At 35.5% G+C, this 19,812-nt stretch overlaps 4 protein-coding genes across 19 annotated transcripts in view; all 4 read left to right on the plus strand.

The window, feature by feature from the left end:
* The window catches only part of ampd2b (adenosine monophosphate deaminase 2b), a 46,470-nt gene extending 43,587 nt beyond the window's left edge, over positions 1-2,883 (plus strand). For 8 of the 15 annotated variants that reach the window (XM_087264667.1, XM_087264669.1, XM_087264665.1 and 5 more), the window contains exon 18: positions 466-2,883. In XM_087264667.1, coding sequence (XP_087120793.1) covers positions 466-672 — 207 coding nt within the window. In that variant the 3' untranslated portion in view covers positions 673-2,883. The remainder of the gene's footprint in view (positions 1-465) is intronic. The other 7 variants (XM_087264668.1, XM_087264670.1, XM_087264666.1 and 4 more) reach the window with 1 other exon arrangement.
* A 1,579-nt stretch (positions 2,884-4,462) lies between these two features.
* On the plus strand, positions 4,463-7,157 carry gstm.1 (glutathione S-transferase mu, tandem duplicate 1). The gene is given in 8 exon segments (NM_212676.1): positions 4,463-4,518; positions 5,633-5,708; positions 5,783-5,847; positions 5,923-6,004; positions 6,102-6,199; positions 6,282-6,377; positions 6,496-6,606; positions 6,702-7,157. Coding segments are annotated over 8 exon segments (660 nt in total). The 5' UTR covers positions 4,463-4,482; the 3' UTR covers positions 6,798-7,157.
* Positions 7,158-8,298: 1,141 nt separating this feature from the next.
* On the plus strand, positions 8,299-11,031 carry gstm.2 (glutathione S-transferase mu tandem duplicate 2). The gene is given in 8 exon segments (NM_001110116.1): positions 8,299-8,398; positions 9,009-9,084; positions 9,161-9,225; positions 9,301-9,382; positions 9,492-9,589; positions 9,681-9,776; positions 9,895-10,005; positions 10,114-11,031. Coding segments are annotated over 8 exon segments (660 nt in total). The 5' UTR covers positions 8,299-8,362; the 3' UTR covers positions 10,210-11,031.
* Positions 11,032-11,400: 369 nt separating this feature from the next.
* gstm.3 (glutathione S-transferase mu tandem duplicate 3) lies at positions 11,401-16,243 on the plus strand. 2 transcript variants are annotated; one of them, XM_087263735.1, is made up of 9 exons: positions 11,402-11,483; positions 12,724-12,799; positions 12,885-12,949; positions 13,025-13,106; positions 13,222-13,319; positions 15,221-15,316; positions 15,405-15,515; positions 15,849-15,960; positions 16,036-16,243. In XM_087263735.1, the coding sequence occupies exons 1-8, from the start codon at positions 11,448-11,450 to the stop codon at positions 15,942-15,944; spliced, it is 660 nt and encodes a 219-aa protein (XP_087119861.1). In that variant the 5' UTR covers positions 11,402-11,447; the 3' UTR covers positions 15,945-15,960; positions 16,036-16,243. The 2 variants fall into 2 exon arrangements, with proteins under 2 accessions (NP_001156323.1, XP_087119861.1); NM_001162851.1 differs by having other exon boundaries at positions 11,401-11,483; positions 15,849-16,238.
* Positions 16,244-19,812: the final 3,569 nt, after the last annotated feature.

The raw sequence follows: 19,812 nt of genomic DNA on the forward strand, positions 1-19,812 counted from the left end.
TTCTGTCGCCATTTTGTGGCAGAACGTCGATCACCACTGTCGACCGATGCACCGAATCTCCGAAATGATATTTTAAAATAGGCACTATCCTTATAAATAAACTGCATAGTTGCGATCTAAACTATTATATTCTCAACTAAAAAAGCCTTAAAAGTACATTATGTTGTATAACTGCAGCAAAATTTATTAAACTGTAGAGTGTCCTTTGCTTGTCGCTGTATGTGGGCAAAGTAATACACAAGGGTGATAAGGCTGTACGAATACTGGCCTTTAAAGAATATCACTTGATTATCAGCCAAGAACAAGACAGAACTGTTTTTAATATAAATCTATATATATTTCTGAATTATTGGCTGCCATTCAATTTTAGCACTGTATTTAGCCACCACTGTTGACACAGATGATTTAAATACAATCTACCAGAGACGCGCATTTATCTGACCTATTCAAATGTCTTCTGTGAAGGTGAAAAGCTACTGGTTGGGGCCGCATTATATAAAAGAGGGACAAGAGGGCAATGACATCAGACGTACCAACGTTCCTGATATCCGTGTGGCGTATCGCTTCGAGACTCTGTGTGAAGAACTGAATCTGATCACACAGGCAGTGCGGTCAGAGGAGCTGGAGACGGTCAAAGAGGAGGGATCCCTGTGCATGGCTTCAATACGCTAACAGTGTTTCACACTTTCAATTATTCAACCAGTGCAGAGTGTGAGTAAAAGGTTAATCAGGGAAATGTGGGACTGACTTTCTGTCCACAGGTATTCACCTAAACCCAATTGATAGTAATGTTTTGTAATTCATTTGGAAGCATTGTGCAGTTTTAAAGGGATGGTTCAGTCATAAATGAGAATGTGCTAATTTACTCACTCTCAGGTTACGGAAGATGTAGGTGACTTTTTCTTGAAAGTTTTTAGCTGAAACTGTGGTCGTTGGTGATTCACATAAAGTAGTTTAACAGTTACCAGCAATTTAATGAAAGTTGCTGCTGAATTTTATTTCAGTATGATGACATATTTCTAACCCAAATGTAACTGAGTAGAGGGCGGGGTTTTAATTTTTGAGCTTCTCCTCTCATCTTTCACTTGCAGCAAGCTAACGGTTAGAGGGACGTGAAAGCATATTTCACCCAATCCATTAAAATGACATCATCCCTTTATCCATCAGGGGTCGCCACAGAGGAATGAACCAGCGGCTTATCCAGCATATGTTTTACGCAACAGATGCCCTTTCCAGCCACAACCCAGTACTGGGAAACACCCATGCACACTTATTCACACTCCAGAGCACCTAGAGGAAACCAACACGAACACATGGGCAATAAACAAACTCCACACAAAAATGCCAACTGACCCAGCTGGGATTTGAACCAGCGACCTTCTTGCTGTAAGGCGACAGTACTGAGCACTGAGCCACCGTGTCACTGATTAAAGACCAAACTAACTTTTATTTAATGGATTAATCTTTCATTTTAAGACTAGCAATGTTTCATATAAGTTAGCGTCACGCTAATCTTGCTAAAGCAGGACTAGTCGACATCTGTAAAGTGATGTCAATTCAATTGAATTCAGGGTTCTATGTTCTAGAGTTTCCATTTTAGATGTCTGACTTTTAGCGGCATTCTAGACATTGACTGCATCCGAAACCACCTACTACTCAGTAGGTTCTGCATTTGAATTTAAATGTATTACTCGACTGTTAGAAAAAGAGTGTTCTATACAGTATGAATATGGGTAGTATGAATGGAACTCGAATGTACTACATCTGCCACCGACATGACCTGCCTGCGTAAGTTGTGTTGCTTCACTCCCATTCATAAATTTTCTCGTGATACATTACCTGATAGCGTAGCAGCCATCAGATCTGCACTTAAGAATCTGTTTTTCAAAATTTTTGAATTTTGACGTACTACTCGGCCCACATACTGTTTTTAGCGTACTATATAGTATGGAAATATGCGATTTTTGGATGCAGCCACTATTCCTGAGTATAAAGTAGGAAAACTCACTTTTGGTTTGTCTAGACCATAGCATATTACCCATGTCTCCTGATAATACACTGTTATGAAGAGAAATAATAAGATGTGCAAGAAAGTCAACATTATTACCTTTTGTCCAAAGTCAATGGCGAAATGACCCTGAACACATTTGCAGCAGTTGCATTTGTTGACTAGTTTATGAATCACCAAGCAGTCTCAGCTAAAATAAAATTCAGTTAGTGTTCTACTAAAGAAAAAAGTCACCTCCACTTTCGATTGCCTGAGAGAGAGTAGTTTAAATGAAAATTTTCTTTCCTTTTTGGATGAACTAGCCTTTTAAAGCCCTATTTGCTGGGAAACTGACAGAATTTGCACAAAGTAAATGGCATTGTCGTCAAAAGCACACCCAGATTTCACAGAAAATTAACTGAAAACGTATGTTCAGAGCTCCAGGAAACCTCAAAAATCCCCCCTCTGTAACTGAGGACCTTTACACTGTCCATAACCTGCAGCATGAAATTCAGCAAAATGGTTTACACTGTCATACATAATGAACATTTGGTGTCGTTTGTACACTTGTTCTGATCGCTAACAGCCATAAACATTGGTTTGTTGGCTATTCTGGTGTAAACTGAAATACACACGCACATCTCCGTTATGAGCCGTCATCATCATGTCATTTTTCAATGGACATTTATTTCCGTTATATTCTTGATTTTAACAGTTTCTGCTTTAATGTTTTTATTATTGTGAGATTATTTATTTTATAGTGGCTGTATCCATTTTTATGTGTCTGTAATTGAGTAATTATTAGTGCTATTTATTGTAAATTCCACATAATATCAAAGTCAAGTTTATTTTTTCTGCTGTATTCTGTATCTCAAAATAAAAATATCATAATTCTGCCTGTCTGTGGAGTTTGATATACTTTTTCTTACCTTATTTTACAAAGCATGAGAATGTGGTAAAACAATGTGCTACAAACCAGTGTGTTTCTGATTGTAACATATTCAACATCAAGTTGCATGATGGTTAAAGAAAATATTTCTTTGAAGCTAAAGTAACTTTAAATACTCATTGTTATGTTACTGAATAGACAGAATAAGTTCTTAATATGAGTCTAAATCATACATCTATCACAGAGTGGCACACTTTGGGGCCTGGAACACCCATAAAGTTTCCTTTTTGTTTATAAATTTGACCTGGCGTCCTGGCCTAAGAATCACATACACAGTTTTCTTTGTGTTCTCTGTTCTGTTCATTTGACCAGCCTTTTTCCTGCAGCCTTTGTTCATCTAGTGTTACAAGTTAGAAAAAATCTACCTCAGCTTTGAGTCTTAAAGCGATAGTTCACCCAAAAACTAATGTAACCTGTTCATAAAAGGCAAGCCAACAGGCACTTTCAGCATAAATATAAATATATATATACAGGAAAAACAAAAATAATACATATCCTGATGATACATTATGAGGTCTAATGAAGCAAACCAGTCACTCTGTACACGGAACTTAAAAAACAAAACAAAACATGGAAGCATTACTTTTTATCCAGAGCCTCTGTAAATGCGTCCAGGACAGTCTGGAACTCACACATAAGCTGACTTTATTTTACTTGAATGATGCAACACAAGCTTCTCCATTCTCTGTGGTAAACCAGCACTAAAGTCATCTTGGATACCCTGAATGTATTAACTGCAGGGGTGTACTAATCCTTTAAAGCATTTGTTTTACAAGAACATGAAGGTTGCTACATCACAGTACATTTTTGCAGACTTGTTGAAATATAGGTTACTGCTGTGTTTTAGTAAACGTGGAATTAAAGCAAACACCTATTTTTGTCACATTATGAAGTGAATGTGTTTTAAACTGATTCTAATAAGCTTTTTTTTTTTGTTTCACCTCAGTTCTGCTTACATAAATGCATACAAAGAGTTAAAACTCAATAAAAACATTTAATATGTCATGAATTAAACAAGTTTTAATAGTTCTGACTAACTCCATTATAAATTACAGATTATCATAATTAAAAATGAAAATATATACATAACACCAATTAACTGTCGAAATTACCATTAAGCAGTGATCTGAATAAAAAAATAAAGATTGCAATTGAGATAAATCGGTTTTTAAGCTTTTATTTGGGCTCTTAAAGCCGATGTCTGGATGATACCATTTCAAAAGCTGAGTGGAGGTGAGGATTATCTTTTAAACTCCAGTGGTTGTTGTTTTCTTTATTAAATAATCAAACACATTTCTCTGTGAAAGAATAAAATTTATACTGAAACATATGTATGTTATCACAATGCATATTTTACTGCACAAAATGAAAATGAAATATTGCATAGTGTTCAGCACGCACTAAAAGAAAAGAAAAAGGGTACTTTCCCTTTAAATTGGGTCTAAACGCACAGAGCCCACGTGCGCGCACACGCCCCCTCCTCCATTCCGTCGCTCCTGCACCTCATTTTGAAGAGCCGAGTAGCGGTGCACCCTCTTGTTGCAAAATGGCAATGAAATTGGCTTATTGGGATATACGCGGGGTAAGAACCAGTAGTAAATTTGCTACCTGTACTAAAATATTATTATTTGATTACTGTTAAAAACAACTTCTCATGGAGTCGCCATCATATAAGAGAATTGTATTCTGTGCTGTTTCTAATTTCTGAAAACAGTAAAGTTCACTTCATATTGTTAATGTTAGCTTGTTTAACTTCACGTCTTTGATGGACAATAAGTCGTTGCTTCAGAAATTAACTCGTCAGACAGTCCGTGGAGAAAGTTTGAAACTCGTCCAAATGCCTTGTGTGACGCTGAACTGTATGACCTCTTAAACACATATTAGGGATTATTAAACGCGTTTTGTCGTTTACTGTGCTAACGTACTTTTTATGTCAGTTATGTTTAACGTTATCTCAAGGCACTTCGGGTGTGGCGACACTAATATTCAAAATTACGACAAAACAGTAACGTGTTGTTGTAATTCGAGCTATAACCTTACACTAAATGCTTTGGGCAAAAAGGGTTTTGCACGTGTTTATGAAGTGCTTTTACAGCACTCTTCTCAAATGTTGAGTTGTTTGGCAACAAACGTTAACGTTAATCATCATAAAATGCCTCAAGTCTTCATCACACTTTCTACGTTGTTTTGCAAAGAAGTATTCTTTGCAAATTCTAAATAAGGAAAATCATATGAGCAGCAAATTACTATCAAAGTACAAATTTTTTCACAGTGAATTAGAACAGTGTTACTGTTGTTTTGAAGTCATGCATGTTAATTCCAATAGAATATTCAAGGTAACATGGTAAACAATATAGGGACTTTTAAATAAACGAATGTGCGAATATAAAACCAACTTTACCTGTGTTGTTTTGCCTTAATATTCAGGGAGAACAAAATACAAATTAACCGCAATGATAAAAATATTATTTTACTGTGTATGTCTCAGAAGATTAAAGCAGATATGTGTGGCAGCATTTCCATAAATAGACGAGTTATTCAACAAGTTGTTTGTTTAAAATTATTCACTTCATAGATGTGCAAAATATGTACAACCCATGGTTGAAAGAGTCCGATAGTATAATTTCAAGACTGAAAGGCATTTTACAGTTGCAGAAATGAACTATACAGCACAATATTTTTTTTTCTATTAACAGCTTGCTCAACCCATCCGTCTGCTGTTGGAATACACCGGTACCAAATACGAGGAAAAGTTCTATACATGCGGCGAAGGTAAATCAATATAAAGAGTTTAATAAAACTTTTTTTTTCATTTAATCACAGAGTGCTATTCAAATGTCTTGCAGCTCCCAACTATGACAAAAGCTGTTGGTTTAATGAGAAAAGCAAGCTTGGGATGGACTTTCCAAATGTAAGTTCTAAACTTTCCCTATGTTGTTTTGCAAAGTATGGTATGAATTAATTAACAATCATCTGTGTTGACCAGTTACCCTACCTAGAGGACGGAGACCGAAAGATCGTCCAGAGCAATGCCATAATGAGATACATCGCTCGCAAACACAACCTCTGTAAGAACTGCATTCATCTATTTCTTCATAAAATGTTTTACCTCTTTTAAGCGTCGCTTAAAATAATGTAAAAACTTTCACTGTCTTGTGTTTCTAGGTGGGGAAACTGAAGAAGAACAAATGAGAGTTGACATTTTGGAAAATCAGGCGATGGACTTCCGCAATGGATTTGTCCAGCTCTGCTACTTAGACTTTGTAATGTGTACTACAATGTTGGTGGATTTTTTCATAATGTGATACAAGTCATTAATAATAAGTTCAATTAATTTACCTGCAGGACAAAAACAAATCCAGTTATTGTGAGAAACTTTCAGGAACTCTAAAGCAGTTCTCTGACTTCCTTGGTGACAGAAAGTGGTTTGCTGGGGACAAGGTAAATGAGCCTTAATGTTTTGAATACGATAATTTTGTCAATTTATAGATGTTGTAAATAACAGACTGTATTCTGTGAATATTTTTTGGTACGTTCACCCTACTGTCACTTCCTCCAGATCACATTTGTGGATTTCATCATGTATGAGTTGTTGGATCAGCATCGCATGTTTGAGCCAGCATGCCTGGATGACTTTAAAAACCTTAGATGTTTCCTGGATCATTTTGAGGTTAGAATTCACACGGTACAACATGATGATCTCAAATAAGTTGTAATGTTTGTAGATAAACCCGGTTGTGACTGAATATGAATTGTTTCTGTTAGAGTCTTGAGAAGATTGCAGAATACATGAAGTCAAACAGGTTCATGAAAACACCTGTGAACAACAAGATGGCCAAATGGGGAAACAAGAAGGAGTGAAACTAACAACCATTGCCAACAACTCTTTTAAAACATTTCATTAGACCAGCAGTTAGTTAAATGTACATCTCAGTGATAGTTGTCATTAGTGTAGATTAAAAAAGCACAGCACAACACAACAGTCTGAATTCTTAGTGGTCGTCTATAGAAATAATGTAATTGAAAAGCACTTCTGTTTAGGTTGAATGTGTTCAGGTGAGTGTTGCATTTTGATTTTTCACATTGATTCCATGAAAAGAAAAGCATTTCAGTGTGTTAGGTTTCACTGTTTAGTTTGTGGTTCTGCATTGTCTGAATTGTAAGCAAAGCATTAAATGCGGCATCGTATTTTGACCCAATAAAGAGCACAGATTTGTTTCATTCAGTATTTTTTTTTCTTGGGGAAACCTATTAATATATGAAGAGTTCATTTGCAGGAACAGATTACTCAATTTTGTCATTGTCAGATATCATGTTTTTGTTGTGTATTGAAGAATACAGTGAACTTTTAATTTTCAGCCAGGCAGCACAGGGGCTTCTGGTGAACTGTCTTTACATTACAAAATTGCATATTAAAATCTGATTTCTTTAAATATTAGCGATAGTCACTGCCTGATAGATATACGATATGAAGTGGGTCTCAGACCAGACAAGAAGCACTGCATTCCATTTCCCCCCGCCATGTCTTTAAAATATGACAGTTACTTTAGTATTATCGATGGAATTTCTGCGCTCGCTGGCAGTTACAATGGTCTTTTATATTATTTTACTCTTAAACATCTACATGAATGCTTAAGTCTATTTACCTGAATGTGAAACACTGATGCTGTTAAAACAACCTTGTGAAATTGAAAATACTCACATTAAGCTTTCACCGGAAGTTTATCGTCGCCTTCAAAACTCTAGCTATGCATAGGTGAAGAACACTACAACTGAAGTTTTCAGAAATCGTACTTTTACATTTGAGTATTGAAGAAATTACTGCAAAAAAAGACTTTTTGCTAATAAACTGTACATATGCAGTTGAATGCTCTTATTAGTGTTTAAGTGGAATTACATTTACTATATTACATATTACTTATAGCACTTTGATTATTAAGTTTACTTAAAAAATAGACATTTATACAAATTTTTTGTTTAATTTTGGAGCATTCTTATTCAGTAGGATTGGTACTCTTAGCTTGAAACTGTTATGTTAAATAGCATAGTACACTTGTTGGTTTAGTGTGCAGTCCGGACACGCCCCTGAGTGAAACTGCACCCTTGGTCTCCTGAGGTCGCGTATTCATCTCCATTATTACACAAAAGTTTTTCTTTATTTTTTGTAAATTGTAATACACCTGCTGAAAGTTTTGGGTTTGAAACATGTTATATATATTTCACTCATTAAAGTATGCACGTTTGTTTTAAATTGATACTTTAGTATAATCGAATCCAAACATAATCCATCTTCAAGTCTCGGTGAAAAGATGTTTGTTAATTTTTTTGAACCATTTTGCTTTCCGTACTTTCAAATAGTTTGTGTTGTGTAACGCTAAAGGGAAACTGGAATCGGCTGCGGTTACTGTACATCACCATTTTACAAAATGGCAATGAAATTGGTATACTGGGATATACGAGGGGTAAGATATTCCTATTTACATCAAGCATTGTAGAACTTCTCATGCAGTCGCCAGCAAATGTATTCTGCGCGGTTCATGTGTGAAAAATACGTAGCTTGTTTACATTCCTCTCAGAAATGAATGAATGATGATCAACCAGTGGAGAAAGTTTAAAGCTGGTGCAGATAATGGATTGCCTGCTGTGTCGCAGAACTGTAAAAACTAGACTAGCTATATAACATTACCATCCTAAGGCATATACAGAGATAATTTACGCGTTTTTTTCTGTCTATTCGGGAGTGGCGACACATGCATAATCACGAGTCTAACGTTAGATATTCATACTATTTCTACGTTGTTTTGCTTAAGTTTAAGAGCAAGTTGTCGAGCAGAAGACAAGTTAACTGCAGTGATAAACAATTTTACTACGTTGTTTCAGAAAACTAGAGCAGATCTATGTGGCAGCATTTCCATAATTATTCAACAAGTTGTTTGTTCAAAGTTATTCACTTCATAAATGTGCAAAGTATTTACAACCCATGGTTTGTAAGGGTCAAATAGATTGAAAGGCATTTTACAGCAGCAGCAATGATCTATAACAAACTATACAAATCAATTTTAATTCATCCAGCTTGCTCAACCTATCCGTCTGCTGTTGGAATACACCGGTACCAAATATGAGGAAAAGTTGTATTCATGTGGTGAAGGTAAATCAATATAACTACATAACAGGTATTTTTTCTTAAGCAAACATGGAGTGACGTTCTTATTATTGTCTTGCAGCTCCCAACTATGACAGAAGCTGTTGGTTAAATGATAAAAGTAAACTCAAGATGGACTTTCCAAATGTAAGTTCTATACTTTTCTATCTTCTTCTTGCAAAGTATGACATGAATTAACTAACCATCATCGGTGTTGATTAGTTGCCCTACCTAGAGGATGGAGACAGAAAGATAGTGCAGAGCAATGCCATAATGAGATACATCGCTCGCAAACACAACCTCTGTGAGAGCTGCATTTATTTGTTCCTTCATAATTTTTTTGTACTGTTTCCAGTATCTTTTAAATTAATATAACGTAATGTAATTTTTTTTTCACTGTCATGTGTTTCTAGGTGGGGAAACTGAAGAAGAACAGATAAGAGTTGACATTTTGGAAAATCAGGCGATGGACTTCCGCAATGGATTTGTCCAGCTCTGCTACTTTGACTTTGTAATGGACTATTTAATATGTACTACAGTGTGTTTGATTTTCATTTCAGAAGATGACCTATTAGTAATATTTTCAATTAATTTTCCTGCAGGACAAAAACAAATCCAGTTACTGTGAGAAACTGCCAGGAACTCTAAAGCAGTTCTCTGACTTCCTTGGTGACAGGAAGTGGTTTGCTGGGGACAAGGTAAATGAGACTTAATCTTTTGAATATGATAATTTTGTCAATTCATAGATGTTGTAAATAACAGACTGTATTCTGTGAATATTTTTTGGTACGTTCACCCTACTGTCACTTCCTCCAGATCACATTTGTGGATTTCATCATGTATGAGTTGTTGGATCAGCATCGCATGTTCGAGCCAGCATGCCTGGATGACTTCAAAAATCTTAGATGTTTCCTGGATCACTTTGAGGTTAGAACTCAGTTTTTTGCACACAGACTTACTTCATAATCTTAAATAAGTTCTAATGTTTGCGGATAAAACCGGTTGTGACTAAATGTGAATTGTGTTTTCTGTCAGAATCTTGAGAAGATTGCAGAATACATGAAGTCAAACAGGTTCATGAAAACACCTGTGAACAGCAAGATGGCCAAATGGGGAAACAAGAAAGAGTGAAACCAACAAGATCAGGGGTCCGTTCTTCATACATGGATCATTCAGTTGGCTGGATTTGATTGTTGATGATTTTACACAATATGGGATAGTTTCTTTATTCAAAACTCATCCAGGAGTTGTTGGCATAGCAGCAGTTCTGATAGACCTGATCCAAATAATTTAAAATAATTATGTCTTATCCACTGTATTAAGAAACTATTTTTTTGGCTCCATATGTAAAACTTAATTTCTAAAATCTTGACACATGGCTGCTGTGCTGCCAGCCAATAACTTCATTGCTGGTCATGTTTTTGAGGATTAATGAATCAGTTCTTCACAACAAACATGAACACTTGCAGCAATCTCAGATTAATTCATCCTAATATTGTAACCTTATCGACAAACTTGTTTAAATAACCAAATTATCCCGAAATCAGTTATCAAGATTAAAAGGGCCAGAATCTGCCAAATCTTCTCAGTTTAAGCGAGGTATGAACGGACCCCTAGACCACTGTTTTAAAGCATTCCAATAGACAAGCAGTTTGTTAAATGGACATCCCAGTGATAGTTGACATTAGTGTAGATCAGAAAAGCATAATGCAACAGTCTGAATTCTCAGTGGTCGTCTATAGAAATAATGACATTGAAAAGCACTTCTGTTTAGGTTGTCTGTGTTCAGGTGAGTGTTGCACTGTGATTTTTCAAATTGATTCCATGAAAAGAAAAGAAGCATTTTATTGTTAGACTTCGATTTAGATTGTTGATTTACATTTTCTGAATTGTTAACAAAGCATTAAATGCAGTACCTTATTTTGACTAAATAAAGAGCACAGATTTGTTCCATGCATATTTATTTCTTGGGGAAACCTATTAATAAATGAAGTATGTTTATTTGCAAAAACAGATAACTCCATTTTTAGTTATTCCTAAAAGTTTATTGATTTTCAGAAATCATTCTATTACATCAAATTATTACAAATATAAAAATTCTGAAAGTGGTTGTTTTTTTTGTGCAAATGAATTCTAGCTGCGTGTGGTAATTTAATTCACAGTTAAAGTGGAATTAAATGTTGAATTTTTTAACTGACTGCTTAGTGCAGCAAGGAGGATCTGGAGCGCAGCTCTGCCCATATGGATCTGCAGTGTGAACACGCCCCTCAGTGTAGTTAGCCCCGCCTATAATCTAAAACTGAACTCTGATTCACCTGAGCGCGCCCATTCATCTCCGCTCACTGCTCCTGCACGAAGTTGGCTGCAACATGGCAATGAAGCTGGCATACTGGGATATCCGCGGGGTAAGAAACAGTCATTTTGCTTAACTGGTTAAGCGTTTTATTCTCAGATTATTTATTTATTTATTTTGCTTAACGTGTCAACCAGTTAAAAGATTAACCACTTAAAGCTTATCAAAACTCCCAATAATATATTTTGATGCGTTGCAACTGAAGTAGCTGTATATAAACAAAAATGTTGCTTACTACTAAAAGAAAACTATAGAATAACATTTTTAGTATACATGAGGGGGAAAAGGAACAATGTGTATGGATTTTTTTTACTTTTCTCTTTTCTCCATTTTCCTCCACTTTATTATTTTACCTGCAAGTTGCGCGTGTCAATTTTGGGTGTGGTTAGACTACTGTACATTATGACGAAGCTCCTGCGGTATACTTTGAATGAATTCATAAAAGCTTTTCACACTAGCTTTAACTCTGTTGACTTTTTTTTCAAAGCCATGGGCAAATGTTTATTTAAAACTTGGGCTATTAGAATGTATAGACTGCTTTGCAAGGTTTGCACCCGATAGTCAAATCTTTAGGTTATCTAAATGTTCTGCAGCAAACAGCTTCTCACAATTATTTATTTATTTATTGCTTTCAGTATTATTATTTTCCGTTAAGAATTCCATTCTAATTAAAATACGTCAATGCCAGCACAGATTTTTCCCCCCAGTTCAAAGGTTTCGTGACTTATGCTAATCATCTGGTAAATCACAGCAGTCAAATGTAGAATTCTAAAAATAAGACAAGTGTAAAAGACTGCAAACTGTACAACCTGAAGAAAAAAAAGAACTGTCCAACAAGAAGCATTGCAAATGACAATTGAATCAATTTTAAAAATGATCATACATATTTAAAGAAACAATGCATTTAAGGTTTATTGCAAAAAAACAAACAAAAAAAATATATATATAAAATGCAATTTACTTGCTGCAAAATGTTTTGTGTACTTGTTCACTTTTCTTTGGCTTGAGCGAAGCATGAACCACGGAATGTACCACCATTGTCGGAGCAAATTCAGATTTTTTTTCAGCAAGTAGAAAGTAAAATTTTGCAATAAACCAGAATTTGCTCAGAAATTTTAAGTTATTAATTTCTGCAAAGTTAGTTGATTACTGCAAAAACTAAAATGTTATCTGTTTGTATACAAAGTTTTATTTATTTATTTTTAATCCTGATCCAGATCTTAGCTAATTTAATTAGTGATAGATATTCTCAAAGGGTATCTTTATGGTCTGGTTATCAATTCTGTTAACAGATTGCTCAACCAGTCCGTCTACTGTTGGAATTCACTGGTACTAAATATGAGGAAAAGTTCTACTCCTGTGGTGAAGGTAAGTACTGCAATTATAACTCTGCAGATATTTTCACTGTAAACACAGTGACGGAATCTGAATATATTGTGTTCTTATCTTTCAGCTCCTGACTATGACAAAAGCTGCTGGTTTAATGAGAAAAACAAACTTGGGCTGGCCTTTCCTAATGTAAGTTACGTTCTTAACCACATTTATAGAAAAATAGCAGCAATGGAGGAACTAAGAATCTTTGTTGTTGATCAGTTGCCCTACCTAGAGGATGGTGATACAAAAGTAGTCCAGAGCAATGCCATACTAAGATACATTGCCCGCAAAAACAACCTCTGTAAGTACTGGGGTCATTTAAATCTCCATTAAAAAATTGTCTTAATTTTTTCCCTCAAATATCAATGAAAATAGTGTCCAATGTTTATATTTTGTTGTAATGGGAATGTTTCTAGGTGGGGAAACTGAAGAAGAACAGACCAGAGTTGACATCTTGGAGAATCAGGCGATGGACTTCCGCAATGGTTTCATCCAGCTCTGCTATGGAGACTTTGTGAGTGACTGATCATGTGACTATGCATTAGGGCTACATGATATTAGGAATATATGTGATATGGTTGTTGAGTATTTTTATGATATTACTACCTTTAAAAAAAAGGCAATTTTATCAGCAATTTATATAAAATATAGTGTAAAGATTATATTTAAACAGTTAAGTGATTTTTTTCAAAGCTAATAAAAATATCAACATGGAAAAATTCTGATTTTTATTGGCTGATGTCATTTTCCTCTTTATTCAACAAGCATTAGTAATTCTTTTCAGCTGTAGGTTCACCTGACAGAACCTACTGGGTGAGATGGGAATGAAGATAGTAAAGGCCCCATCTGATTGGTCAGATTTGGATAAACAACCCATGCATGCAGCACACAAATGCTTCACGCATAAAATAATTCAGTTTATTGCGCTTCTCTGTGATATGAATATTACACGTTCCAGTGACTAGATTTACATGGACAGTAATCAATTTTTTTGCCTTAATTTGAATAAGACAGTAGCCCCTTTCACACAGTGATACTAGTAAATATCTGGAAAATTTTCGGAACGACTTAAACTAAAGATTCAAAAAAGAATTACAGAATTTTTCCAGAAAAGAGCATTCACACATCCATTCCAAAATACAGGTCAATCCTGACATCATTAACCAGAAATGACCTCTAAGCGCGTGCACTTGTATACATTACAAACTCTGTGGATGGACATTGTGAGTATTGTAATCAACTTTGATGAAAACCTATAGAGGTACATTTTCGCATGTCGAGATGTACATATTATGTGTGTGTGCTGGCACTCGCTGAAGGAAGCAGAGCTTGAAGGTAAACAAACAGCTGTTTGTCGTAAGCATTTTATTGATAATTATTTATACAGTTGGCATTAAGAATGAACATAGAAAAGTTTTCTGACTATCATCTAGCAGCTAATCGTGTCTGGAAAAATATTCCAAGGCTTTTATTTTCATAAACAGCGTGGATGTGAATGTGTCTGAATGTTCTGATTGGCTGGAGTAGACATCTCACGTCAGCGTGTTCTAAGCATGAACGGGATCTTTCAGGCAATCTTCTTAATACGTTCACACATCATATTTGGAACTCGCCATACAAAATATTGTAAAAAACGATGTTACATATAGTTTCTAGGTATAATTTATACTTCTAGATGTTTATTGGGGGCCCCCAGATTTTCTGGGCCCCTAAGCGGCCGCTTACCTCACTTATTGATTTAATCTGCTCCTGGTTATAACATTCGATTAATATCCTTGCGTCACCATGCTATACATATTTCCTCATTCAGTTTCATTTTTAATTTGTCGACTTTACCTTTAGTTTGGCACTTTCACTTTCATTCAGGAACATTTCATGCATGCCCACCGTGACAAACAAGATACTGGATGTGAGTATGAACTGCTGGAAGAGTGTTGTTTTAATGGAATTTGATCCCACTCGCCAGCATGGGGGAAAAAACTCCATATTTCATGATGCAGGTGTCTGTGGTCCTTTACTGACTCGGTAGCTGCAGAGAATAGTTAAACAGCTGTGTGTGTATAGACTATCCTGTCTCAAATGCTGCAAAAATCCTACACAATGATGATAGTTTGATTGCGATGTTTACGTGTCTGTACTGCACTTTATTAATGCAACTAAAATCGGCATACTCCATATGTCTTAGTCCGATTTCTGTTTTGTCCAAAAATGACCTTAATTAAATTAAATTAATAAAAAATGGCAGTTTAGATGGTAGACTCCTAATCAGAGTATTGTCTTAATCGTATTAAATTGGATTATTAGTGTTCATGTAAACACTCAGTTCAATGATAATTCAATGATAAATTTGTGCAGCCCTAATATGTATTAGTGTTGAAGAAATGTTCAGATGATGTAGACTGTTTTTGATTACAGGACAAAAACAAACCATGTTACTGTGAGAAGCTGCCAGGATCTCTAAAGCAGTTCTCTGACTTCCTTGGTGACAGGAAGTGGTTCGCTGGGGACAAGGTAAATGAGACTTAATGTTTGAAAGCTTTTTTTGGGGGGGATAGAATGAGGTTATGTATTGTCTTGTCCCACCTTTGTCATCATGTAGATCACATTTGTGGATTTCATCATGTACGACTTGCTGGATTTACACCGTATGTTACATCCAGAGTGTTTGGATGACTACAGAAACCTTCGATCTTTCCTGGATCACTTTGAGGTTTGGATTTTCTCTTTTGACACATGTAATGAATTTATAGTTCAGCCTGTTCTCATAGTGAAATTTAATGATTTTACATATTGCTAGAAAAAGGGCTAGCTTGTATTCAATTTTTATTTTATTATTATTATTTTTTAAAGTCATATCCCAAGACTGTACACCTAAACTTAATTGTAATTGGGGGAAGAGCAAATTGTACAAGATTTTACAAGATCGCACACATATCTCATACTAATTAGCATAAAAATGTGATTGTCATGAGACTGTAATGGATAGTCTCAGATTAGTTATGTTTCCTGTCTATGGCTGAATATGAATTGTGTTTTCTGGCAGAGTCTCGAGAAGATTGTAGCATACATGAAGTCAAACAAGTACATGAAAACTCCTGTGAACAACAAGATGGCCAAATGGGGAAACAAGAAGGAGTGAAACTAACAAGATTGCTGTCTGTTATTTTTGGTTCTACTTTTTTTTTTTTTTTGAAACCTCCCAATGAACAAGAGTTTGTTCTTTTTTTCAGATGTACAAGCTACTGACACAGTGTTTGTCTACAAGTACAGTGCAGCTGATTAGCACGTAAATTGATGTTGATGATGACAGTTTGATGTCATTTCAGTGTTACATTATCGGTTTTCTACAAACAAATGTTTAAATGTAGGATCTTTTTTTACACAATAAAGTGGTTCAGTGCATAAAAAGCCTCATTGAACAGAAATTAAAGCCAAAAATGACTGTGGATTTACGTTATTTCTCCCTACGATGAATGCCAATGGCTACCATCAGGCAGTATTCTTTTTTTGTGGTAAACCAAAATCCCTTTAAGGCAGTGTTTCTCAACCATGTTCCTGAAGGACCACCAGCTTTGTACATTTTCCATGTCTCCTTAACCAAACACACCTGATTCAGATCATCAGCTCATTAGCCGAAACTGAAAGACCTGAAATAGGTCTGAACGACTAAGGAGACATCCAAAATATGCAGTGTTGGTAGTCCTCCAGGAACATGGTTGAGAAACACTGCTTTAAGACAAGTCATTTCACTCAGTGGCCATCTTTAAAAACACCTCTCGGGCAGTATGCTCAAGCATTTTGTCTGAATGAGGAAATATGAAATTCTCCAAAACTGCTTGCCAAGCTTACCCTTGAAACTCATATTAGGAATCAACAATAAAATTAAACAACTGTGTCTTTAGTTTCATTTCTAAACATCTAAATCACACAAAGAAACTCATGTCTAGTCCGAGCCCCTGCCCTGGAGAATCATCAGTCTATAGTGAAGGATGATTGGCTCTTGAACTAGTAGGCGGGGCTTTAGTCACCATATTGACCGTTACACTTCTCCCCATTTAAAAAGATACGAGTGGCATGTCTTGTGTATTCTATAGCCTTTGGCTAAACACAATACATCATGTGTAACACAACACTGCAAACATGTTTCAAAATCAAATAATTATTCAAAGCACATGACTAACATTTAGTCAATCATAACACATTGACAAAAAAACACTAGCATAAGCTGACATTACAGAAACGGCATTATTTTATGTCAGGTCTGCCCTTATATTTGAAGCCTCTACATTTTTGTGTTGGGTTTAGTAAATGGAGGCAATTTTGTTTGTTTTGCTGCAGAAATTCAATACAAAAAAAAAATGAGCGACCATATCAGAGTAGCTTTATTAATTATACAGTTTATGTAAAAAGAAATACAGACACAGAATTGTTGCAGTAAAGACTTTATTTGCAAAAGGACATTACCGCTAGATATACAGACAAAAAAATAAATAAAACTAGTAATCTTCTGCATTTGGCCACATGTTCTTATCCACATCACACCTCATATCTTCTCTGGCAGGGCAAGAATTCTCTTGTTCCTTTTCCACTCATGATCACCCCTAAGTGTTCTTTTTTGGAACATGATCGTGTGTTTGGAAAAACCTGAGTGTGATTCCTAGATATGGAATCTGCTGTGATGTATGTATTTACATAACTGCAATAAGCTGTTCCTCTTTGACAATGGAATAAATTACAGGGAATATATTTGTGTTTCAATTCACAACAAGAACAGCTGTTCACTTTGACTTTAGCCTACATAAGTTGTGTTTAGAACATGATGTTATCTGTTCTGACGTACAGAGGGAAAGCATTTGTAAATTTGATTGTTACATTACATTGTTTTGGTCTTGGTTGAGCTTGTTTGTGAAAGACGTTCAAGTGGTGTTAACTGGATGCATTTTGCATCAAAGCAACAGGAAATGTGTTAATTGTATAGCCTACAAAGACGGAAGTTGTGCTTACCATGTTACAGTTTTTCTGTCACTGGTGCATTTCTCACAGCACTATTTACATTTGCACAACATTAATGCATTTCTCAACAACAGTTATTCATTTGTGCACATTATAGTAGCAGTTTTTCATTCCCTCCAACAAATTGCAAATACTTTTGGACATTCATCAATTGCTTTCATACAACTCAATTGCTTTTCATACAACAATAAGCTGTTTTGCTTATTTGCTTATGTCATGTCAGTCAAAATGAACTAAACTTGTGAATGCTGAATAGTCATTCTATATAAAACTAACAGTCTTCATTTCATTACTTGAGTCATTACATGAACTAGTCAAAATCTGTCAAGCTAATTTTATAAGTTTTTATTTTTATTTTTCCCCTGAAAATGTCTTCTAAAATGACCAATTTGATGAATGATTTACAGACCTGTGTATGTTGTAGGTTCAGTTACAACACGTACTGCAATATTGTTTACAGTTGTGCACAGCTCTACCCAAAGGAAGTTCATATTTGTTGTAAATAAGTACTTAAAATGTGAAACATGCATATTGAGTGTCTTGTACTTAGATACCTCACTAAATGCAGTGATGTCTAACTTTACTGTAGTTTTCAAATGGCTGTGCAAATATAGTGCGGTCTTGAGCATTTTCAGGAAGTGTCACCAAAATCTGGCTTTTTTTGCATTGGAAAAACTTCCAGAGTAAACTGTCATAATGAAAACATGACAAAGCCATGTGACCATCTTATTCATAAACAATGGAGTTAGGATTTTTAATTTTGATGACACTGACACTTAGACATCAATTCTTGCTTTTGAGGAATGAGCTCTCCATTTTGAGCAAGTGACACAGGTTATCAACTAGGTTTAGCAGTTTGTACAAATTGTTTTGAGAAATGCATCAACTGTTGTGCAAATGTAAACAGTGTTGTGAGAAATGCACCAAAGTGACTGAAAAAGTTTAGGAAACTCTTAAGTGTATTGAAAAAAAACAAAACTGTCATAGCGATTGTAATAAAAAAATTTTAAAAATAAAAATTTTAAAAATCTGACAGCAATATATTTTAATCAGGTAAGATGGTGTACAGGGCGACACAGTGCATTGGGTAGTGCTGTCGCCTCACAGAAAGAATGTCTCTGTTTGGAGCCTCGGCTGGCTCAGTTGGCGTTTCTGTGTGGAGTTTGCATGTTCTCCCTGCATTCGCGTGGGTTTCCACCGGGTGCTCCGGTTTCCCCCACAGTTCAAAGACATGCGGTACAGGTAAATTGGGTAGGCTAAATTGTCTGTAGTGTGTGAATGTGTGTGTGTGTGAGAATGTGTGTGTGTGAATGTGTGTGTGTGTGTGTGTGTGTGTGTGTGTGTTTGTGTGTGTGTGTGTGTGTGTGTATGTATCCCAGGGCATCCGCTGCCTAAAAACTTGCTGGATAAGTTGGCAGTTCAGTCCGCTTTGGCGACCCCGGATTAATAAAGGGACTAAGCCGACAAGAAAATGAATGAATGAATGGAGTGAGCGGGGTACATTTTTTTTTATGCATCTGCAAAAAAAAAAAAAAAAAATATATATATATATATATATATATATATATATATATATATATATATATATATATATATATATATATATATATATATATATATATATATATATATATATATATATGGCAAATATAACCTTTACATTTGAGTTCATAAGCCTGCAGGACCGAATGATTTGAGAAAAATCTTGCAAAATCATTCATTTTTCTTTGGCTTAGTTCCTTAATTAATCTGGTGTCACAACTGCCGAATAAACCACCAACTTATCCAGCATGTTATTACGTAGCAGATGCCCTTCAAGCCAAAACCCACACACTCCTACATTCACACTTACATACTACAGCAAATTTAGCTAATTTAACTCACCTGTACCGCATGTCTTTGGACTGTGGTAGAAACCGGAGCACCCAGAGAAAACATGAACACGAAGAGCATGCAAACTCCACACAGAAATGCCAACTGACCCAGCCGGGGCT

The sequence above is a fragment of the Danio rerio genome, chromosome 8, assembly GCF_052040795.2.
Source record: "Danio rerio strain M-AB ecotype USA chromosome 8, GRCz13ab, whole genome shotgun sequence".
Classification (NCBI taxonomy): Eukaryota; Metazoa; Chordata; class Actinopteri; order Cypriniformes; family Danionidae; genus Danio; species Danio rerio.

Excerpts from the sequence above, each read along its gene's own strand:
- gstm.3 (NM_001162851.1), top strand. The coding sequence starts at position 11,448 with ATGGCAATGAAGCTGGCATACTGGGATATCCGCGGG. Across the intron at positions 13,320-15,220 it reads AGCTCTGCTATGGAGACTTT|GACAAAAACAAACCATGTTA; the intron begins GTGAGTGACTGA and ends TTTTGATTACAG. Across the intron at positions 15,516-15,848 it reads CTTTCCTGGATCACTTTGAG|AGTCTCGAGAAGATTGTAGC; the intron begins GTTTGGATTTTC and ends GTTTTCTGGCAG.